A 26,456-nucleotide genomic window follows, 5' to 3' on the forward strand; every position below is an offset into this window, starting at 1 on the left:
TGTCTTTTGAGGCGACATGGTTCTGCAACCTTGCAAGTGGCATAGGCTTTGCCATTTCAGTTCCAATATTGTTATGATTGGGTTAACAATAAATGAATTATTCAACTAGAAATGAAGATTATAATGTCACACATCACACCTTAAAACCTTATCAAAATTAACATTCTGAAATCAAAAGTTAGATATATGATTTAAGGCATCTGAATTATCTGAAATCAAAAGTTAGAATAAAATAATGACTCCAGGCATCTGAATCCTTTTCTCTCTCAAAGCATACTACTGTTTCCTCAAAAGAAAAAAAAATGACAGAAAAAAAACCCTACTGAAAAAACAAAACATTTAAAAATAAATGATACTTACAAGTTCTTTGTGAAGTGCAAATCTTTTCTTCAACAGTTCAAGTCTCCTAGATTCACTATCAATCTGTGATTTACGCCTCTCCTGATGTGGAACAAAAACAATTATTTGTTATTAAAATGTTGATAACCAATATTACCATCACTTCATACACCCTTTCCTTTCCTTAACAATGGTCTTTAAACAATGAAAAGGGAAACATGTAAACTACTATAACACCAATCAGCTTAATTTTTGCGCCCTATCTTTTGACAATTCATCAATACATTAATCATTGTTCAATATAGATCAATCATCAAATCAATAAGATATTTAAATCCTTATAAACCAAATATTGATTATTGATAATGTCAAACTGATGTGAAATTCCACAACAATATTACAGAATGATTATGCTTAAAACTGATTCTCATAAAAAATAACTTTACTTAGCACATCACCTTTTTGTACACAGAACTGTGGATAATTTTCACTTTTGTGTTTCAGAAATATTTTTGGAAAACAATGTTACAAAAGACAAGAAAGCATAAATTATGTTGTTCAATATCTGAATTGAAATTATGCTTTTAAAAGCAATTCACATACATCTAAAGTGTTTAAAAATAAATTAACTATAATCTAATTGAAATCACTTTATTTTAAGTTCATCTTTTATTACTAAAAAATTTTTTAAAAAATGTGTTAATTATTAAAAAGTATACTCATACTTACTCTGTATTTCCATCTTTATGATTTTTTTTTATATAAAATCCTGATTTAAATAAATGTGCCTTTATAATAGCTCAAAATGCTATGACAACTGATTTCAGAATAAGTCAGTCCTAGACAAAATATACACATGGAAGGTAAAATACTAACAAAATTCTATGTCCCTCAATGACCTCTAAAGGTCGGTGTCAATATAATCTATATATAGATCACTTGAAATGTAATTCATTGACAGGCAACCAACAAATATGTAATATTACTGCTTGAAAACTACCAGGATTTTTCCCACAATTGCAATCATTGCTAGACTCATGCCCAGCTAAAATACAACAAAGATTATTCAAAACCAGGGAGGGAGCATTTAATGACCAAAGTTAAAGTAGCTCTAAGTATGCAAAATTAGTTGCCAAATGGTAGTTATGGAGTACCATTCAAAATGAAAGTAAACATAAAGTCAGAGATATAAGCAATATATTATATTTATTTTTGGTCAGGAATCCAATATAAACGGACAGATTAATGTGAGTAAACTAATACTAATTTTCTACAATCCACTTCAGAACTTTGGGAGGTTGTTCAAAGGTCATTATAAGCAACAATTTTATATTAACTCTACTGATTTACAAGCCCTCTTATTCAAACATCACATCTGTATTACAATACTATTCCAACTTAATACACATGCATGTATTTGAATTTCAACTTAAATATTCAAAACAAGGAAAATTGTGCATTTTTTTATGTCTGCATTTTCACTTCATCCTAATTTGATATAAGTTATATACATAAATATGATCAAATTTCCTTGAAATTTAGTCATGCATTGCAGCATTACAAATATCAAAACTTTCAAATACATGCATCTTGTATGAAGCAAACTTCATAAAATATATGTTGCAGTAATAGAAACGTTTTTTTTTTGCGATTAAAAATAAAATATATATATATACCTTTAATGTCATAAGATGATGTTTCTTTTTGTTGTACTCTTCAACTCTGAAAACCACAAGAAGTCTTTCAGTTACAATACACACAACAGCGAAAAAAAATTCGCAGGATTACAGAAAAAGCTCACCAAAATTCATATGCCACATATTTATATAATGCACAAAATATTCAATAACATGTATCAGCTATAATAAATAAGTCTGACTAAAATTTCAGTAGCAGAACATGTTCTTCAGTTATTCTGGAAAATCTAATCAAACACCTTTGTTTAAACTTAAAAGAGAAAATTCAATAATCCTTTATTGCCAGTATAGTTCTTCTATACTGACATATTACTATTCCTGCTGTACTTATCCCCAAAACAATATTACATTAAAAATTAAAGACAAAGGTTCAACAGCTCATATATCATGTGTCCATAACAGGTTACACCGCAATCTCCTTTTTGTGCAAGTAAAAATCTATAAAATATCTGCTGTATTGTACACTGTCCCAGATAATCAATGATTTCAAACATCTTATTTTGATATTCAAATTCCCGCTCATAAATAACAATAAATAGGTATCAAATTTTAAGTCACAATATTGTGCTCAATGCAAACAATGTAAAAAAGATTTTTCAAGGTCAGCATAAAAATTCTTTGAGAAATCTAAAATTTAACTTGACAAAAAACAAAACAAAAAACAAAAATCAAACATGAAAACATACCCAAGAAAATTCTAATATTTTAAGCCATACTCTAAAAGTTTAAAAACAGAACATATTCCACAATTATTCAAGAAAATCTAATCAATCAAGTACCTCTAAAAATCTAGATAATGAAATGTTAATTTAGGAGTGAATAAATGAGTATTGACATATTTTCAATTTGATAACAGATTAGTGAATATTAAAAATAAACTTTAATGATAATGTATGTTTCAACATTTAAAACATACAAGGTCAGATGAAAGAAAAGACCAGAATTATTTCACTAAATTATCTTAAATCTCTGCTAGTTTTAAAACAAATTTTGATACTTGGCAACACTCAATTAAAGTAAGTATATTGTCAACAGTAGCTATACAATACAAGAATAAGAAACATTTATCTATCATAGCAACAGTCAAGTGTTATTATAAGAGAGCAAATATAACATTTTGTTCAATGATAAATCAGTAGAGGTCATGTATAGAGGTCATGTATAGAGGTCATGTATTTATCAACAACAAATATTTACTTGAAGACACAAAAATTTAAATTCCTGTTTTTCATGAACAATCCAAAATCAAGATAAATCGAAGTTACAGAAATAAATACAAGAAGAACATTGCAGCGAAACTTGTAATTTTCTTTTAATTGCAATACTTTCATTTTAAAAAAAACTGATATTGTTTTTTTTTTCAAGAATTATATCATACCTGTGTTTTCTTGCGAGGTAACAAACCGGAGATAGACATTGAGGTATCAACTGGAAAACATTCACTGGACCAGATAATTTTCCACCTAAAGTTAACACAACAAATTAGCACTCATAACTATTATACATATATTGATGAATCCAACATATATATCAACTATCTTCACATCCTTAGACCTGCAATCTGCTGGATCCAAAAGTGATTAGCCTTTACTACCAGTATAGAGCCAGGCTAGTCTGTATTACTGTGAACCCTGACAAGGCTCTATACTTGTGGAAGCTTAATCTATTGTATTTTGTTACTGAAATCCCTGAAACTTTGAATGGACTGTTCCAAATTCAAAGCAGGGCAAGTCCATTACACAATTTCAGCAGGTTAAGGGTTAAATAATAACCATATAATTATAGTTTCATATTCTGTACAATTTTTAGATTACTGTCAAACAAGTTTTAATGTAGGCTGAAAGACCTACTTCAAAGCTTTTTAATTATACTTTCAAAATATTTAAAATCTTTCAATCACTTTGCCAAACAAAAAAACAACAACAAGAATTTCTATTAGCAGATCAAACATTTAATCAATCTGACAATTTCATTTTATTTAACCATAGCGTTGGATAGTAAGGTAAACAAATATTAATGAGAGCTTTAATTCTCTGACAACACCAGGTCAATAATACAGTAATTAACTGTATTTTGCTGGTATAATTTCCAATTTCTTTTAAAGTTTACAGGTGCCAATGCTGTATACATATAGTGGCATGGAAATAAAACATTTTGATTGTCCATATGTATCCATCTGTATGCCATTATAGTTTATATAGCATTTATTTTAGTTTGAATGTGTAGAAGACTATAAGCTTTTAGGCATTCTTGAATCTATTCCTGGAACCAACCAGTTCTAAGCCATGAGTGTAAAGTTTCTTGCTCAAGTAAATGACATTGTCTCTGATGGGGTTTGAGCAATAGATTACTAGTTCCGAGCATTACCCATTCAGTGACACCCGACACTCTATGCCCTTCACAACATACTTCTTGATAAAACAATCTGTATGTTAACAACTATTCATGTCAGAGAACATTACACTATATATGTATATAGAATTTTAATACCTTGTTTTAGATGTCGTACAAGATGACATGACACATTCCATTCATTTCTGTCCAGCTGTCCATCTCTGTTTATATCTGACAAGTCCCATATATGAGACAACTCTTCCCCTGACAATGCTGACTCCAATAAGAGTTGTCTCCCTTGAATGGCTGAGAAATAAACAACAGTTGTGAAAGTGAGTAACAAGACTATAGTTTGATATCTCACTATGGTGAATTTAATACGTGACAATCATGCATTTATCTTATCTTCACATTTCGAAATGATGAGTTTAATATCACAGATGACTGTAATAACCTGTGCTTCATTGAACTGCAATAAAACTTCCCCATCCCTTGAAATATCAGGACTTTGACTTTTTTATTCTCGAACCTTTTATTAAGATAATGGCTTTACTTTATGCAAGCCATGAAATAAACTCCCTGCGCTATGAGATGGCCATGCCATACTGTCCAGTTCCCTGCAGGCTGACAAGGTTCTATTCTGTTTGCTACTCATTTTTATCATTTTAACATTGCACTCCCCTCCCTTAAAATAAATAGACTGTTCCAAATACAAAGAGTATAAATTTCGTATGATATGGTTAATAAATGAAATCATAACAGATACATGTGTCAAATAATTATGTATGAAAAAAAATAATGAAAAAACAAGAGCTGTCGGTAGGACAGCACGCTCGACTATTCTAAGTGCTTGATAGTAAAAGAGCCTTGATAATTTTAAATTTTTTAAGTTCACAAAAGGGCTAATTTTTTTTTTTATAAATTCATGTTATAGGCCTTAGAGAGAGTCTAATTATACAGTATTGGCTTGACTATTCGGAAGGTAATGTCACAAGGGTGTTTTATTGAGTATAATAATACTAATTACCTATGAATACATAAATTTGACAGAAAAGGTACAAACGCTTGTTATTAAGATGTTTTATCAAGTAAATCACTGCTTTATTATTATGAATGCATAAAATTGTCCCAAAAAAGGCACAAACCCTTCAGTAGTTATTGAGATAACAGCTTACAAGCAAAACTTTACCATGAATTTCTAAGTTGAAAAAGGGGAGAAAAATCAGCCTAAATGCAAGATAGAATTATGGATCTTTGTCAGTGACCTACAATTATGACCCTAAATGCATATGTGAAGTTTTAAATAAATATCTTTAATAGTTATTGAGATATATAAAACTTGCATGTAAACATTAACCAAGAGACTAAGTAGAAAAGGGGATATGAATCAGCTTTAATGCAAGATAGAGTTATGGAACTTGGTCAGTGACATACAATTATGACCCTCCAATTATGACCCTAAGTGCATGTGTAAAGTTTCAAGTAAATATCTTTGAAGACCTTAATAACCTTTAACCAAAATTTCTAAGTTTCAAAGGGGCAAATAATTCTGCAAATATTGCAGTCAGAGTTATGCAATTTTGCAAACTGATGTACATTGTTACTATAAAAAAGTATTTTAAATTTCAATTGAATATCTCAAGCAATAATTGAGATATTTGACTTTACAAAAAAACTTTAACCAAAATTTCCAAGTTCCAGAGGGGCATAATTCTGTCAATATTGTAGGCAGAGTTATCCAACTTGTCAATCTGATGTACCTTGTTACTTTAAATAAGTATTGTAAGTTTCAATTGAATATCTCAAGCAATAATTGAGATATTTGACTTTACAAAAAACTTTAACCAAAATTTCTAAGTTAAAAAGGGGCATAATTCTGTCAATATTGTAGGCAGAGTTAACCAACTTGTCAATCTGATGTACCTTGTTACTATAAATAAGTATTGTAAGTTTCAATTGAATATCTCAAGCAATAATTGAGATATTTTACTTTACAAAAAACTTTAACCAAAATTTCTAAGTTAAAAAGGGGCATAATTCTGTAAATATTGTAGGCAGAGTTATCAAACTTGTCAATCAGATGTACCTTGTTACTATAAATAAGTATTGTAAGTTTCAATTGAATATCTCAAGTAATAATTGAGATATTTGACTTTACAAAAAACTTTAACCAACGCAGACGCGGACGCTGACGCCGACGCCGGGGCGACTACAATAGCTCTCATATTCTTCGAAAAGTCGAGCTAACAAAAAAATTGAACACAGATATATTACCATCAATTTGTGCATGAGATAGTTTGTTGAACACATTTTGGTAAGCAGTTCTTTCACTGTCCGAAATCTCTGATATATCTACAGCTGGGATTGTCTTAGGGACTAGATGTTTGGGAAGTGTTCGTGGGATAGGAAGACCTTCCTTCACTTTCAATATTAAATGCATAGCAAGCACAAACTCCTCTACACTGAGAACATTGTCATTGCTCACGTCCGCCAGATTCCTGAAATATAAATATATACATTGTACAATGTATATATTTCTGTTGAGGTCAAAATATAGATTTTATTACCTGAAATTCACACATAGGACTTGACCTGTTAATTTAAATATACTAATTTTTGAAAGCTTAAAGCTTATTTGAACACTTTCCTTTTCTGAAATTGTTGTTTTATTAGGAAACATGGTCATGATCCAGTTAAGGCTTGAATCCATACTTGATCTGGGTAGAGAGGCAGACGCTCACCCTTCGTTGATGATGTCATTGTGACATCATCAAATTCTGATGTAATAGGTCAATATGTATTTTGAATGTCAATGCATAATTTTGCATCAAAATCACACTATTAAAGGTCTATGAATAATAAAAAAATACAAAATACAGCTGTTTCGACAATAAGATTTTCAACATTGCAAAAATAAACATGAAAAAAATTATGATTGTTGACAACAGAAAATTCAGAGACTAATAAAATTTATGCTGTTTACACATCAATAACTTTATTATCAAGTAATGAGCATTAAATTCTATAAGCAGAAACCTTTGATTTTATTGGCCATTGATTTGCAATAACCAGAAAAAACATCAATTATTTTAACCATTCTTCTTGTATTTTGATGACGCTAGGCCTAGATGATCAAATAAATGGCATCCAATAACCACAATGATTTTCTAATAAAATTCATATTGCTCTATTAATTATATATAAATTCTAAATCGGACCTATATAAACATGTTAAATGACTAAAATTTGAATGATGCAGCTTGTAATGAAGATAATTTTAAAAAAAATCCAAGGGAGTTTACTCTGTAACCTACTTGTATTTACTCGGATGCATAACCTCCCTTCCCTCAACATTTTATATTACACAGTACAACTTTAAAATGTATCTGTGTCATGTAAAACAAGATGTCCTACCTGACTTCGCTACACAATGATTAAACATCTGACTGTCATATTTAAACAGATCATATCTCATCTATTTTCCATGGCCATGAATTTAAAGAAATTTTGAATAAGACTGGGTTTTCTCACGTAACACTTACTGTAGTATACAGAGGAAATACCTATGTTATTTAATATGGTAATGAAATCTTTAACTACATAAATAAGCTATTCATAGGATAAACTGCATGTAAAATGATTTGAAATTAAAATTTTACAGTCTATTCTTGTATATTCTAGAATGAGATATAATTTGTAAATATTGCAAAAAGCTTTTAAAATTACATCTCAATTATTTATGCCGCTAAAATATGTTGTTTGTATGATTTTTATGCTGATTTTACATAATTTTGGTCATATCTCTGTGAATAACTTAATAAACCAGTTATTATAAATTTCTCCATAAGTGACCAACTGTTAATTGCATGATTTCAAAATCAGCAGTAAAAGACAAAATTTAAAGACTATTTAAACTCAATATCAGAGATCAACTGTGGCATAGTACAGTAAAAACTCTGAAAACCGGACCCTCTGAAAACCGGAATCCTCTGAAAACCGGACCATTTCAAAAGTCCCGTATTTTCTCCTTATATGTTCATTGAAAAAAAACCTCTGAATACCGGAACCTCTGAATTCCGAAAACCGGACGCTTTTCTGTGGCTTCTAATGCTAAACATGCATAAAAAATCCTCTGAAAACCGGACAACAATTTCAAGTGTCAACTTTCTGTGTATTTTAAAGTATTTCAACAGGTGACATGATCAATTACCAGTTAATGATCACCTTTTTATCCATGCAGGTGTGGAAACACATGTAAGTGGGGGGTTATTTCTTATTGTCAATTAAATTTATATAGCTCTTTCATTATAATTGTGCCTTTCCCTGTACAGGTATGATTTTTCTAAATGTTTTTAATTTGTTGTCTGTTTTATTTCTACTTTAAATATAAAATGTCTAAAAGAATTATAAACTTTTGTAAAATGATTCCTGTTTTGCTAAAATTTTTGATCTTTTTTTTTAAATATTTTTTACATGCAAAAATAGTAATACTAAAGTCCATTAATTACACATTTCAAAAGCCAATTAAAAAGATATATTTCAGACAATGTGTTGTTTTAATTTCTGACTTTCTGTATTTTATTCATGGATTTGCATAATAAAATTACTTAAGACATTAATTGCTAAAAGAAATTAAAATATGACTTAGATAAACATGTTAAAAAGTAAATAAAAAATGTTTTAACAAAGTCATTGTTCAATCACATCATGATTATCAATAAATGTATAAAACCTCTGAAAACCGGAATCCTCTGAAAACCGGACTTTTGGTCAAATCCGGAGAGGGTCCGGTTTTCAGAGTTTTCACTGTATTTTTCCTTGCCTAATGATGGAACCAATTACACCTGGATTGCTCAAACAGTTACAGCCCTGAACCTTTTCTAACCAACTTTTAGTACATTGAGGAAGTAGACCTCAAATCTTTAACAAAAGCTGTGATAAAGTAAGATATTTATCAATCAGATTTTTAAACCAAGATAATGTAAGTTTTCTGAGAAATTGAACAAACCTATATAGAAGTCAAATAGAGGCAAATCTGAACAAGAAGCCATAAGTCCTCAATCTTACGACCTTTCAGGAAGCCAAGGTAAATTAACTGCATTAGTCTTGTCCTAGACAAGTGACATGAAAGCAGACCTGTATGGCTACAAAAACCCCAATCTGACTAAAGTTTAGATCTACCTAAGATATTTCTTGCATGTAGATCTGATTGCCACCGCATTTGTTTTGCATTCATTGTGTGATAAGGATTAACCATGCAATCAAACTATTAACCATGCAATCAAACTGTCATTTACAGATATATAAGGAATTAGACGAAGTATTAAAATATTGCTGTCCATGGATGTAAAACAAATTGTTAATATTTTGTTATGTTTGCAGTTATATGATCAAAGCACAGAAGGCGCTGAATTTGTTTGGGTCTCAGAATGTCAGAAAGGTGAAGGTTGTGAGATTATAAAACAATTTGTTTTTGTATATTGCCACCAATGCTTTCCAGCGTTTTAATTGTAGTTGATTGGCTATAAGACTAATTGCAACAATGATATTCGATCGAATGTTAATTTGACTTAAACAATTTGAAAAAAAAAGGATTTGCCGTAACTGGGATTTGAACTCCAGACCTCTCGCTTCCTAAGCAAGCACGCAAACCCCTCGGCCACGGCGGATTTTCATGATAATGGCCTGAAGAAAACCATATTATTCTAGTTAGGGTTTGTAACGACGCTAACTGTTGTTTAACACTTGTGTAAATAATCATGGCGCTTACTATAAGCATGTATATCTATAAAGAATAAAACAATATTAGAAATCTTCGACCATTCAGGAATTATTTTGCTTGAAAATTAATCTGCCTGTCATGTCACCATATTTACACAGTGATCTCCCCTAAATTTTCGGCCTAAGTGTTACATATAAAGGGAAGTAACCGCTTCAAAAAAGCGGACTACTTTCGGCACTTGCAATTAACAGCATTAGAGTCTGAAATTTCGCTACCATTATTTGTTTGGTCTGACGACCCAAACAAATAACAAGAGCTGTCACAGGAGACAGCCAAGCTCGACTAATAAAATACTGGACGGAGTAAGGAGGACAAAACTATGAAAGAAAAATCAATTATGTATAATTATGTATTAAGTTATAGTAAAAAAATAACATTTGTTAAAATAAATTCCAAGTTCAAGGGAAATAATTCTAGAAATAGTCATGCTAGAGTTATGAACCTTGTAACACAACATGTATGTAATGATAAGAAGTATATATTTGAAGTTTGAAGTAGATACCTTATAAAGTAACAAAGTTATAATATTTCTTAAAGAAAATCCTAAGTTCAAAGAGAAATAAATCTGTAAAATTACTTCAAGAGTTATGAACATTGTCACATAAAATATAATTGATTATAAGGAATAAGTATTTGAAGTTTGAGGTAGATACCTTTAAAACTAAAAAGGTTATAGTAAAAAATAACATTTTTCTAGTAAATAAATCTAAGTTGATGAGGAGATAATTCTTGCAATATTGGTGCTAGAGTTATGAACCTTGTCACATAAGATGTGGATGATGATAACGTACATTTATTTGAAGTATGAAGTTGATCCCTTTAGAAATAAATAAGTTACAGTAAAAAATAATACTTTTTAAAGAAAATTCTAAGTTCAAGGGGAGATAAATCTGAAAATATTGGTGCTAAAGTTATGAACCTTGTCACATAAGATGGGGATGATGATAAGGTGCATATATTTGAAGTATGAGGTTGATCCCTTAAGAAAAAAAGAAGTAACAGTAAAAAATAGTATTTTTTAAGGAAAATTCTAAGTTCAAGGGGAGATAAATCTGAAAATATTGGTGCTAGAGTTATGAACCTTGTCACATAAAATGTGGTTGATGATAAGGAACATATATTTGAAGTTTGAAGTTGATACCTTAAGAAATGACAAAGTTATAGTGAAAAATATTTTACTGCACCAAAACTTTAATCTGAAATCTGGACGCCGACGCCGGGGCCAGTAGGACAGCTCTCCATATACTTCGTATAGTCGAGCTAAAAACAAAAAATAATTGAGACCGTAAGGGCAAGACTGTTTTGCCAGCTATATGGCCAACACAAAATTGTGAAAATTACCTACTCAGTATTGAATTTCCAGCTTTTAAGATTAAAAGCACATCACTTTCAAAACTGTGAAAGTCAGCCGATCATTTGCAGTTTGAAATTTTCATCAGATCCTAATGCATAGCATTAATTAGGAGCTGATTTTAATCAGATTGATAAGAAATGAAATATGACCGCAGGTTTGTGACTCAACCAAAAACAAAAAACCTACTGATGTACCAACAAATCAGCTAAACCAACACCAGCTAGCCATAATACCACCTACAAGCTGAAAAGTATCTGCATCTTGTACTAAGAGGCAATCAATCATTGGTAATTGACCCATCACTTGGCCGGCCAATATTTACATCAATATATGGTAAAGAGCCTGGTACAATATTTGCTACCTGTCAACCAGTGTGTGAAAGAATGCAATTATCTTCCTAACCACAATCATGAACTGGTTAAGAAATTAATTCAAGTAGGTATTGTGAGAAATGATCGATTTTGTTACAAAATGTATAATAATACAAGAACACAGATTTTATTTTCCCAAGATTTAGGTCAGTTCTCATTCTCAGATCAATAAATGAAGTGATTGTCGTAAAAAGATTCATGTAAATACTATATTTAACAAATTTAATTTGTCTCATTTTACATCTATAACTATTTTGCAATGTTTTGTCTGTATTTCTTTAACTTCTTATTCTTTATTTCTCCTTTTATACCACTGCATGAAATATTTGCATCAGTTGAACTATTTATACAATATTATCACAAAATTTTCTTGATGTAATAAATCACATGCTTATGCAACTATATAATTTATTAAACAAAAATATTTAGTACCGTACATCCAAAGATAAAACCCCCCTAGTGTTTCTGTCAGATTTAATAATTAATTATATGTTATATTTCTTTTCAAAATTATGGCCTAAATAAAATCTAGGCTATAACCTGAAGAAATCTAGATAAGTCATTGCCACCGTTATAGATCCAGGCCAGCTTGTAAATCCGTGCAGTCCGACCACGCTCTATAATGCTGGTAGCTTAATTTTTGTATTTTGATACAGAAATCCTTTAAATTTTGAATTGACCAGTCCAAATTGGAAACAGGGTAAGTCTGTAACAAAAATTCAGGACGTTGATGGTTAAATTTAGCTTCTTTAAGCCCATTTAACAGCAACAATTATTAACTTGCCACTTTATGTTCAGGCCAGCCTGTACTTTACCATACTGACCAAACTTTTAACAATTTGAATCTCTTAGTAATCATTATCAATGGAAAGTGTCAAATACAAAGACAGGACAATCCAGTTATGCAGGAATATAAAAACAATTCAGAAATTATGCGAAAGTATAATGCTGAATTTTGCAAATTTATGGTCAAATGAGTATAACACAGTATTAGTGAAAGAACTAAATACATGTAAGTGCAAACATATGTACAGCTGCTTAAAGGTATTTCATTTCAAACTTAGGTAAAAATAATTGCAGGATATTTTAAGTCTTTGTTGTTCAAGATCATTTGTGAAAATGACTACTTGGCTTGGTGATGCCTATTGCGGCCATACATTTGGACGGAATAAAATTGCAGCTTCACTTTTGCAATATTTCTGCGTTACAGGATGTACACCGCTAGTCTACTACACAAATTTATCCATGTAAGGGTAACCAAACGGATAATTAAGCATTTAATTTTGTGCCTGTATCCTAACTTGTAAGGTGAATGTAAGAAGAATTTAGCTTTCGTACAGGTGTACCATATATTTTAGCAGTTTATAAATAAAAACCAACTTTAACTACATAATCCATCATGTTGTTAATGTGTCATTTTGAAAAATGCCCTCTTCATGATTTTAAAATTTATTGCAGCTTTTACCAGTAAATAAAGCCAAGAGATAATTGTACTTGTTCAGTGCATAAAAACATATTCTCCTTTCCCTTACATTAATTTAACAAAATTCCTCTTGGAACAAAGATTTATACATATAAAACTTGTAAAAAAATTAAGAAGTACAAAACAAAACAATTTTGTCAGTCACTGCTTGCATCAGAATATCAACAATGTTAAAATCATCTTTAAGTCATGATAGGGGCTTTTGGTCTTAAAAAATCTTGCCTGTGGATAATGTCATCATCTACAAGTTACAGAGTTAAATTTAAACGGCTTGAACTTGTTGCCCAAACTATTTGCTTTTTGTTGTATACTCTATACTTTGTATAATATTTTACATGTATTTGATGCAATAAAATATGTTTAAACTAAATTTTATGCCAATTTATAGATTTGAAAATGTCTAAATTCTATTTAGAAAGCAAATAAGAGACATAATTATTTCAAATTCTTACTTTTTTTGTTTTGAATAGTTATCATGTAATATACATGTACACAATATATAAAATTATGTTCAATATTAAATGTTCCAAAAAGTTTGTTTCTTCTAGCACGTCCCACACAGTAAAGGTCATATGATATGGCCACTAGGCCACAGACGCACCTGTCCTAAAAAGTTCTGTTAGGTCATGGGATGACTGGACTGCTTCGATGACCATATTGGCCAGATTCTATACAGCTGGTATATTAGCAAGACATTAAGCCAGTAATGCATTTAAAAATGTTAACTCTAAAAAATTTAATGTAAAATATGGGGCATAACACATGTACTAATGTATTTCTGGCGCTCTAACAGCTACTTTATTTAAACATCAGGAAGAAACCAACATATTGTTTCAAGATGTCATATTAGACCATCCTTACTTTACTAACATTCTATTTAAAATGAAATGGTAATATTTATGAGCCAACGTCTCCTTGTTAAGGTAACAAGTGCAAATATTCCTATACAAACAAACATCTAGGATGTTACAGGTTAAAGAAGTTAGATAAACTTTCACTTGCTTATCTGTACCTGTCAACACAAACAGAAGCTGTGATATAAAAACTCTCTGTAAATAAAAATGAAATTTTTCAAGGGATTTTGACCCAAGCAATTTTACATGTTTATCTTAAACATACTGGTATTTGTATCCATCAAATTGTTATCATATTGGAAAATGACAAATTGTATGATTTATTTAGTTCACAGAAAAAAAACATAAAACCAGGTAGCTATCAAAAAAGTTCAAACCACTACATTTGTAGACATAAAGAAAAACATTGACATTTCAGAGCATTATCCTATTAAAACAATGTAGACCACTTCTTACTTGAATATTGTACATTGGAAGCTGCCATCATATAGAACAAAAGGTACCATTCCAGAATAGGAGTCAGTAAAATATTGCAGATACTTTAAATAGTGCTTGAAGACTGCAAACTACAAATTAACTAAAACATTGCAGATCATCTCTAAGGCATTGCAGATAGACACTAATGTTGCTGAATAAAACATTTGAACACTGAAGCATGGTGTAGAGTTAGAGCACTCTACTCCTTGTCCAGAAGTGGTGGGTTGGAATACCAGTGGTAAGATTCTCTTGTGGCTTCCTCAATTCATACAGGTGCAATTACTGGTTAGGAAAGCCTGGGAAAGCAGTTATCAGGTGCAACTTAAAAAGCGCTATGTAACTATAGTAGGGGTTTGACAAAATATGAAAAAATCAAACCATAGAAGCAAAAGAAATAGACAGATTGTCAATAATGTAAACATTAAAAGCACAATGTGACGTATTGAGTAGGTAAAATTGTGCCGTTCCTACAGAGCATTATAACATGGTGTGTATTTAAAGTAGCAGATTTGAGGTAACCTCTTTCTTAAGTGGTGAATTATCTTTCAAGAAGAGTTATATCAGCCCTATTGAAATGTTAAAGCCTTTAACAACTGATTGTGCGGATATATTGAAGATAACCTTTCATAATATTTACAACAGAATGATATTTTCATTACCAATTACAAATATATTGTAACTTTTATATTTAATCGGGTACTACATGACAATACAATTTTGACCATTGTAACACTAAACATTAAATTTATACCACAATAAAAGCAATAGGCAACATTTTAATAGAATTCTTTTTACCAAAAATGAATATTCCACTCCCCCTACCCTTCTTGAACATAGACAATGCCCCTCGTCCCCACCCCACTTGAACTTAGACAATTGAATTCACGTGTCAGTAGTTCTACTCAGGAAAACTTACAATAAAGTAAAGTGGAGTACCTAAAGTCATTCTCCATCAGTAAAGCTGAAAAGTTGCCATATGACCTTAAGAGTGCTAGTGTGAAACTTTATTTAATTTATACAGAATTTATTTTAGTTCAGTTGTGTTGGAAGCTATCACTGATAAACACACTCTGGAATCCGTAACTGGAACCAACCAGTACTGAGCAGAAGGCGTAAAGTTTCTTGCAAAAGGAAACAATGACATGCCCCTGACAGGGTTTAAACCCACACAGCTAGATCCTATGGTTACTTGTCTGACGCTTTAATCTGACTTGGCCATGTTGCCACACTTTAATTTAAAACACTACCGAGTTAAGTAAACAACATAATTATTAAATCTGTATGAATATGCCTTTTTCTAAAGTATTTTTGACTCTACAGGTATTTCCTTCAAAAAGTTTGGAAAGAATAAGGGCAACAATGTACAAAATCTTATGAATGGATTTTCTTAACCCAATTCATCACACCAAATTTATTCTATTGATGCAATGTTAATATAAATAATAAACATTAATTATTTATAAATAAATACATAGGCATCTTGAATACCCTATTTCACAGTTCAGTTCAAATTAATAAAAACTCTCTTAAATAAAAATTATTTTCAAAAATATTCTATTTCAAATTTCCTGTTGTAACTATTTACCATTTTTCATTTTGTGAAGGTTGTAAAATTGTTAGTATAGTCCCAATTTAAATAATTTATAAATATAACAAGGTAACCTCTTTCGTGAGAGTTTACAATGACCTTTTTAATGTCTCCATTTTGTTAAAACAAACTGATACAATACCATTACCTGACAAAATAGAAACAAAAATCAAAATTATGCTGTCATTCAAATGCTCGGTGACATTTTTATTACACATGATAAAAAATGTGTGTCGCTAACGTTTTTTAAAACTTTTTTAAAATGTTTTTCAATTTTTATCAATATTTTTAAATTTAAAGAATAGTTTGTCCATTTTTTTCCCCAATTTCAACACAATATTGATTAGTCTTATATATCAGCAATCGGTCCACCTAACCGACTTTCCAGGATACGTTACTAACCAGTAATTACCAATTTCTCAACAAGTGACCAACAACTTATCCCACCAGCAGTGAGAGACAAACTGACCATTGCACTCTATGTCCGAGATCAATTTTGTCTCAGTGACCATAATTAATGTCATTATTAATTAATGTCATACAATTAATTTCAAATTGAATTTAAAATTCCCCTACAGTTTGCAATTATAAATTTAATTGTAATTTAATATCTTTAATTCTATCTTTTAACAATCCAGATTACACTTAAAAGTTTTGATTAAAAATATATAATTTTTTTTTTTAAATATCCTTCTTTAAGTGTATTGATACATTTGTAGCTCAAAAATCTTTTCTAGTCATTGACCCATTTATTATAAATCGTTCAGTGTAGGAAAATATACCTTTAATTTCAATGAAAAAAATTAATTAGATAATTTATGATATTATTTACGCTTGTCACAATAATATTGTATCAAATTTTCATTATATTGAATATATTCAAAGACCTTCGATCAACGATCAGCTCGATAATTGCAATTATTCAAGTTTCAGTAAAAACATCGCACCTTACTGAGACTAGAAACATGATCACGGGAATTTTTAAAGTGAAATAATTTTATCGTATTAAAACATGTGCACTCCTCCACTTAATTTACTCATTGCAATAGAATAATCTTTCAAACCAAGGTTGTTCTTTTTACTTAAACAGAATTGCGGTTATGTAAATTTTACCATTTACTTAATTCGTTATTGAGAACCATGAATAATTCATTGTCAAACAAAATTTTTCCCTATAAAGTGTAAAGAAATTGATCCTTTACACTGCATTTAATTTTGTTTCATTAAAGAATATCGACAGTAAAAGGAGTGGCCGAGCACATTTTAATAGGTAACCTTTCATTGCCACTAAAACCTCAACTAATCAATTGTAATTGATCCTTCGCATATTTTGTTTCTTTATTATTGTTTGGTTTTATTAACCTGTCAATTACATACTGATTACACGGTCGATGCACACAATATATTAACCTTCGGTAGATTTTCGGAAAGTTCCGTGAGATGTACGTTGTACGATGGAATTTAATTTAATTTGTATCTATGAACTAAGTGTACTGATCGTTATAGCGCAATAGGGTAAAGCACGAGTTTATAATTTAAGTTTCATAGATGTTTTGAGTTCGAGACCGCGTTGATCCATGTTTTTTTCATTCTTATTAATACTTTCAACATTATTAAAGCTACACATGATTATTTTTTATGTTGTTAGTTTTGTTTTATTATGTTTTGCTTAATTTTGTAAAGTCTATACTCTTTTTTTAAATAACATGTTTTAAGAATTCATGTTTAAAATTAAAACGGATTAAAACCAATAAATGTCTTTTCAATGCCGTAAAACACACAAAAAATCGGTTCCATTAAAATATACTGCAAAAATAAAGAGAGAGTAAAGTCTAAAAGAATTTCATCAGTAAGGATCGAACCACAAATTCTCTTAACCGACTGCACTATTGCGAATTAACGAAAACTTTCACTTTAAGCTGGCCTGACTTTCAAAAAATGACTTATATACTGAACATTAATTCTCGTAAACTACACGGACCAAACCGAAGTGGGGTCGAATATTTAAATGAGTGCTTTAATGTATTCATAATTGACAGGTCAATGAAATCAGACAATACTACAATGGAATATTACGAGTACGGAAACGATTATATTAGTATCAGAATATCATGTATATTCACATCCCTTTCTCACTTAGATAAATTTTCAGCAAGTCATAAAGATATCATTCAGAATAGTGTAAAGGATTATTGACTAAACACTAATAGATATCGTTACTGTTAAATGTTTATCTAAACCCTTAACAAAGTACTGGCAACACCAATGGACAGTTCAAATGTCCCTTAAAAGCTTAAAACAACGCCTTTACAGCCAAAAAATGTAGGAAAATCTATTTTAAGCCTTAGTGACCTTGTTCCAATCATAAAGGTCAAATATGAAGAATACCAACACACCAAAATATCTACCACATCAGTCACTAAATAAAGGTGCTATAATAAATTGGTGGGTCCTCAGTGAAGGACTATGAACTTTATGTTTATTTGAATAACTTTGGGGAGTGTTAATTTCAGGAAGAAAAAATTACAGGTACATTTTGTAGTCCTCCTGGAAATTGCATCGTTAGACAATCATTATTTACAGTAGATGTATTTAAAGATTTTTATAAAATGATGAATGTTGACAATACATAATCTACATGTTTATAAATAAATCAATGTTGAGAAATGTGTAGACCAGACTGCATATTTTCTACATTAAATGTCAATTTGTGTATTGATTACTCGGCTACTTTGTTCAGCATCCAGATGTTGCAGTAATAACAACTAGGCTTCTTCTATTCGGGCATGTGGGAAAAACTCGATTTCAAATCAATATTGAACCATTAAATCACAGGGTGTGGACTAGTGATGAACATTTACAATGTATAATAAAAATAAAGTGACAAGTTATAACTAGAAATGTTCGAGCTGCCTTGTTTTTTAACACATCATGTTCACAACTTTTCACCTGAAGTCCTTGAATATACATGTATACTAATAACTTACCATATTTGACTTAGAACTGTTAGCGGCAGTCGAGAATGCAGGAATAAATCTCTGGCTCGCTCTCCTGAAATAAACAAGAATTATTAAAACTTTTGACTCATTTATCATTGAAATTGTCAAGAAAAAAGTTGACAGGAAGTTGATTAAGAGACATAGTTAACCAGTACTGGTGTCATATGAAGAAACATGGTCGTGACCTGATTACTTGGGCTCCGACCCATGATCCCTGTTTGAAGCAACAAATAACAGAAACAGACTAAGAAGTCTTGGAGGGATATAAAAAGCTTAAAATAGTAGTGCTAATATAAGATGTCAATGAACATCTGGGAAATATGATTATCTAATTAACAATTTCCAATTAGATGGGTTATATATATTCTGCAGTTAAACAGTTTTAATTTATTGATTGTCACACAATTGTTTATACAAGTAACAGTAACAAGTATCTTTTGTGTCATAACAGATGCTTATTTAAAAGATAAACATTCTTAAGGCTATATGATATGACATTGTGGTTCTTGTAACAATCTAAATGATGAAAAAAAGAGATTTTGATATTATGGTTACAGTAACAATCTAAAGAAGGAAAAAGAAGAAAAAGAACAAAAAAGAACAGAGATTTTTTCATCTTTTAAAATTATTTGATTAGAATTGAATACTTTACAGAAATTCTTTATAATCAGAATTGTTAACACAACAAAATGATTTAGGATCGTGTAAAGGGTTTATGGAACTTCACTGTTACTTCTGTAACATAATAGAGTATGTGATTGTGATCTACCGGTATGCTGGATGATCTTGGTCTGCACTGGTAGCCTGGGTGAACTCAGAAGCAGCCTACTTAGGAATAAATCTAGTTCTTTTATATTAAAACCCCTAACATAACTTTGAACAGTGACAATGAAAGGAACACAAGTCTGTGGTGAAAGGGTTAAAAACAAATGTATGATCTGAATGGAAAGAATGATGTGTGACAGAAGTATCAGTTTTCAGACATATCAAAAGGAAGTGACTTGTCTTTGAAAATGTAATAATATGTCATAAAATATTCAAAAGGAGTTTATAAAGAATAAACAAGTGACAAAGCATAAACTACCAATGCTTCTATAATAATCTTGTTTCTGGTGTTCATTTGGTGGAGTGATTATGACTAATGACTTAGGGTCAGTCTTGCCCCTCAGTCACCACACTGTGGGTTGGATCCAGTGCCAGGGACTCAGGAAACTTTCAAGTAATTTAAGATGGTGATTTCTGCTTAATCAAGATCCCACTTGTGCCTGAAATAATGCAAAGAGGGACACCTGAAGTTTTCAGGAAAACAGTCCAACTGATATTTTTCCTTTTAAAGATGTGGTCCATGACAACAATTGATTTGCAATTTTCTTCTATTTTCCGTAAAAGAAGTTAAGTAATTAATCAGAATCCACCACAGTTGTTGTTTAATTTGAATTACCCAGTACCACAATTCCTAAATTCTGGACCAAGATTCATCATTGTCAAAATGGATCGATGGAGAAAAAGCTGATGTGTTAAATTACCTTATGAAAGTAAAACTTTCACTCAACTTTGTACCATTCATTATAATTATTTATATATTAATCCAATCTATTAAATTATATGGTAAAATACATTTCTAGAATAACTATGATCTTAGACTCTTTGTGAATGGTTAATATCATTTTGATTTTAAACCTGTTGAAGTAAATTTTGTGGTTTTAACTATACCGTGAGAATATTAAGTTGCATATTTCAAACATGGTAGATTAAAATCAACTTAAAATATGGGATTAACTATGTAAGCGACAAAAAATAAATGCTTGAAAAAAAATTTGTTTAAAACAAAGAAAAATCATTTTCAGTCTTAGTCATTTTTAAATGATGTGTAACTATAAATAGCAATCATTTCAACACTAACTTACTTGACATGACAATAACAATAGACTTTAAAAACCCAAAATAAATCAGGAAGTTTTATCAACAATCAATACCATTTTCATATAACTCTCTCTTTAACTTCAGTATACTAATTACAACTGAAAAAATCAAAGTCAAAAATAATAAATTTCATATTTAACTATCCGAAAGTTGACGAATTTACTAAATAAGGAGCACAATGAGTACATTTATGACAGGTACGAGGAACAATATGATGTGGATTATCTCACAAGATGATCAGAATGTATTATCTTTCACAACTCCTCCCGAGGGTCAGCCTAGCCTCTGATGAGGGTCAGATAGCCTCATGATAGCCAGAGATAGCTTAATTACTGAAATAAATATTTCATGATCTTTTACAATTACTACAAGTTTATCAGAAATACGCTTAACTTTGTATTGAACAAATTGATCCTTTTCTTTCGCGTGATTAGATATTTACTTTCCGCTTATCAAAGTGGGCAATAATTATACATTGTATACAAAGTAATTATTATTTCAGTCAAAATATTGTAAATACCGAAGATAAACATTAAGTAATTTGATCTCTATAACCATTTATACATAGTTCTCACTAAATTTTATAGTAAAAAGAAATCGGTAAAATATGTCAACAAGTAACGACACATTCATTTTGCCGATACATAAAATGCATATTATTTTAAATGACTTAATAAATCGGTAGAACAACCTTTAGACTTGAAAGGATGTAGTTTAATCGATGGAGTGGGTATCCATCTTCTGTTTTACCTGTTTATCGGCTACACCAACTTGCTTAAATGAATTTAATATGAAAGATGTAAACTATTTAAAAAACAACAACAGTAAGGTGATATATGATAAGTGTTAATTTGCGTGTGGAGCCCACTCTGACTACTAAATTTTTTGTATCAAATACATCAGCAGTACAAAAGAAACAAACTGACCCCGTTATACACAATGGAGATGACCTGGACGTCGGGTTTTCCGACATTTTTTCAAAATTCTTTACCTAAATCAGCTCCACATGATTTCGTTGTCATAAAACTTTTCCCCAACATTAAAATGGACAAATAAGCTGTTAATTTGTGGGTATTTTTCACCATTGTTAAGTTGCGATAAACTGCACTTTAAAATGATTTGACAATAGGGACACCCCTGTGGGGGTTATCTCTGTCATCTAAAGAGTACCTGCTTACAACTGAGAGACGACTATGGCCAGGGGTAACAGTTTTATGATACAGAACTAAATTTTGTGTATCTGCCTTAGCAAATACTTTCATTTGTCCGGATACCTAGTTATCCGTTATTTATAATACCTGTCAAAAAATAATTAGTACAGATTTTACAGCCAGTGTATTCTTAAGATTAGATTTATGATCGAGCAAAAGTCATTATTTTTATCATTAGATAATAAAATCAAAAATATTTACAATATTTATATATCTAATATATTTATATTAAGATATTTTATAAATATTCATGTACTTTTAACAAAATACTGAATTTAGTCTACAATTTTTAAGTATATGCATAATGAAGGTCTATCTGCCCAACAAAACATCGAGAACAAAGACACTGTTTATTCATATGATTTTCATAGAAACTCATGCACACCCAAATTTTCAATCTTTTTTTATTTACATTAATTTTATTATTGTACCAATATATCCAAAGCAATTTACATAAGAAGTTTTCAAAGGAATCTTCAGCCACCAACAAATAATGTGTTAAAGCAAGTATATTTAAATTATTATAAAGTACATCGAAAATACATGAGAATTAATAATTTTTAACGTCTGTTGTTTTCTTCATCAAATTTTGTTAAAATCTTTTATTTTTCAAAGAACTAATGGTTATAATGCAGTATGCAGTATCAATGATAGTCTGAATTGTAAAAATATGATGAATCAAACCAGATAAAAATATAAACAAAAAACCCCAAATATTTCACACTATTCTATTTGTATAAACTTCAGAAGATATTTTACTAATCAGATTACAATCAAGTGTTAACAAACATAATTATGTATGACATCAGTGTAGAAAACTGCATTCATCATGATTATCAGCAGGCTATTCATTTTATCTACTGTACATAATGCAAAATATAGGGAATTTTCCTTAAAAGGATTGGACTGGAATGTTACTAAGAAACAAATTTCGAGGTTCATACAATATGAAAGGAACAAAATTCCTAAAACTAAGAGATTAATCAATACATGCCAAGCTGACAATTATATAAGTTAAATGATTGGAAAATATACTACATGTAACATATTACCAGTAATGATGTAGATTGTTTTGTTGGGCTTTATGTCACATCAACACTGTACATACATATGGAGACTTTCAAGCTTTACTGGTGGAGGAAGACCTCAGGTGCCAGCTTTGTGCATTATTGCAGTCACAAGCAGGCAAATGAGAAGAACTTCTGGCAAGCTAGCTGGATAGCTTCCTCACACGAAAGAATCCATTAAGTTCCTGACGGGATTCAAACCCATAGTGGTGAGGGGCAAGTACGATTGATAGTTTATATAGTAGGTATTAGTTTCCGACAAATCAATGTATATCACAATTAAGTTGTACTAGTATTTATCAAAGGCCCAGATAACAAGGTGACATGTGTGGAAGTGTGTAATATGCCACCACAAACACTGTCCTTGTCATCATGTAAAATGACAAAGTTTACATGACAAGACAATGGTTTACATGTTGATACTTTGACAACCTACATTATCACCTTGCCTGACTAGAATATCCCACTCACCTTTTATTGCATAAAAAAATAGCATCTTAGTGTTTTTAATAGAAAATATGACAGCAGCTATTAATAGAAGAATTTACCTTTATGGTACATTATTCAAATGAACTTTCTCAGTATTGTCATTTTTTACTATTTAGAGGCTTTATATGTCTTCCCATTGAGGGGATTTTGTCTTCCCATTGAGGTCTTCCTACTCACTGAAGGGCTCTTGATCATTATATGCAAATGGTTTACTCACAGTGGGGCTTTTGTCCACCTCTTTAAATTGGCTTTTGGTCAGTTTGCAAATTTTGCCCATCTATTGAGGGGCTTTTGGCTGAGGTACTTTGGTCTTAATAATCAGACTTAATCTATATAGAGGCTTTCTTTTTTTGTAAATCAGCTGAGGGTTTATTTTAGCTGAGGGGCTTTTTTGTCCCAATATCAAATTTACATTGTATAGTTTTATGGATTCTATTTACCAATAAGCGTTGCATCTTTATGTGTTCAAAATAAATCTCCAAGCATTATTAATTTATGAAAAAAGGACATAATTCAATAAAGCATGTTTCCTAATGTGCATAAAAAATTAAAATTAAAAAGCAAACATGATCCATAAAAGCATATTATAAACATACCAGCCACTGTTACAGGTAGAATACATAAGTACATGGTAAACTGTCCTGACAAAGGACAAACTAAAAATAATTGTTTAAACCATCATCTTTTTTGCGGTCATTGCAAAATTGCTACCTCTTTAAACTAGTAAATTACATCAAAACTCCATTATTAAATTAAACTTGAAATTCCCCCAGGCCACACACACACACACATAAAAATATATAACATTCTCTTATTTTCACTCATTCAGCCATTTTATTTCATATTTTCCTCATCAATAAATTTTTGAAATGTTGGTCTGACCTTTGTAGATATGTGGAAGTAATGATGAATAAAGAGAAAAGAAATTCATAAACTAACTATCAGTATATCAAAATAAATCGAAAAGTAAAATATCTAAATAATACATCAAATAAATATCGAAATAGTCATTCAACATGGCAAAGTCTTCATGTGTACAGGAACAAAGGCATACTAGACACTTGAATGCATTAAGGGATTTTTATAGCATAAAATCAACTGACATTAAATAGTATGAAATGTAGACAGCAATTTTCATTTTTTTTTAATTTACCATATATGACATTAATAAGTGCATAAACACGAACTTAAAACAAAGAGAATAATATTTGGATCCAAACTATCAGCATTAAACAAAAACTTAAGGTATTTCACATTCCATCTGCTTAACAATGTCCTAAGTTACTAAAAATGAATTTACAATTTATGTATCCAATTAAACCCAATAGGCTTCCTACATTAAAAGGTCTTGCGATCAGGGGAATCTTTAATATTTTCAATTACTATTTACTTGGTTTAGATTTATTCTCTTATTTATACATGGATTCCACAAGACAAAATTGCTGACTACTTTAAAGTAGAACATTTTTGTTGAGTGTAAGTAAGTAAATATTTTATAGAAGCAAATAGTTAAATCACACTTGAATGTAAAGTGACTAAAGCATGTCACATCAGTTTATCTAGACCGACCATGAAAGGTGTGGTATACCTTCTCAACGAACAATTAACAAAGATGTTCTCGAGATCTCCCACATCATGAATGTATAAATTTGGGTATAATATGATACAACGTTTCACCGAGAAAACTTAAGGACAAGGAGAATTCAATATTTCCTAGCTCCTTCTACACGCTACAGTGATATTTTACAAGGCTCCAAAGGCAAATACCGCTTTACTTAAACAAATAATTAAAATACCATTTTTAACACATAAAGCAAAATTTAAGTTGGACAGCATCATCAAAAACAAATTTATCAGAAAATCTTTGATTCTTAAGTCCATAATTTGAGTGAAAAGAAATAAGAAAAACAACAGCTATACCCATAGTTTGACTCTTAGTTTAAAAAGCCTTTAATAAGAATAGAAAAGATTTGATTTATCAATGTAGGCTAATAGAGTATTAAAACTTCTTAATGTTTTGAAGATAAAAGAAAAAAATCTCTCAAAAATTTTTCTCCCTAAGTTATGACAGGAAGAACACGACAGGAAACTTACAATGAAATGTTATCAGTTGAAAACTAATAAATATCTAAAATGCATGTCAAATCTAAAGCTTTAAACGTCCTTAATCGATAGCAATAAGATTGAATTATGTACAAAATTAACAAGATAAACTGAATTTAGGATATATTTGTCCATTTAAAGATAAACTACTTTAGAACATAAATGTGAGAACTGTTGATACATTTATACAAGAATATCCAGCATTTGTAACATACAAAAGCCAAATAACTAACAGATAATGTCATTTAGCCACCTGGTGACATGGTCCTGAACTACTTTCTTTTACTGTCATTAAACCAGCTTGTGACACGGTCTTGAACTACTTTCTTTTAATGCCTAATCAATAAACAAAGTCAGGTTTATTTCATTTGAGTTTTCAGTCAAA

The 26,456-nt window shown here is 30.4% G+C and overlaps 1 protein-coding gene across 1 annotated transcript in view; it reads right to left on the reverse strand.

The window, feature by feature from the left end:
• The window catches only part of LOC132737478 (microtubule-associated protein futsch-like), an 85,199-nt gene that overhangs the window by 51,568 nt on the left and 7,175 nt on the right, over positions 1-26,456 (reverse strand). The window contains 6 exon segments of the mRNA XM_060724772.1: positions 361-441; positions 2,016-2,061; positions 3,415-3,499; positions 4,527-4,676; positions 6,645-6,868; positions 19,267-19,330. Coding sequence (XP_060580755.1) covers positions 361-441; positions 2,016-2,061; positions 3,415-3,499; positions 4,527-4,676; positions 6,645-6,868; positions 19,267-19,330 — 650 coding nt within the window.

Source organism: Ruditapes philippinarum, unplaced genomic scaffold, assembly GCF_026571515.1.
Source record: "Ruditapes philippinarum isolate M1 unplaced genomic scaffold, ASM2657151v2 ctg1195_1_1_1_1, whole genome shotgun sequence".
NCBI classification, from domain to species: Eukaryota; Metazoa; Mollusca; class Bivalvia; order Venerida; family Veneridae; genus Ruditapes; species Ruditapes philippinarum.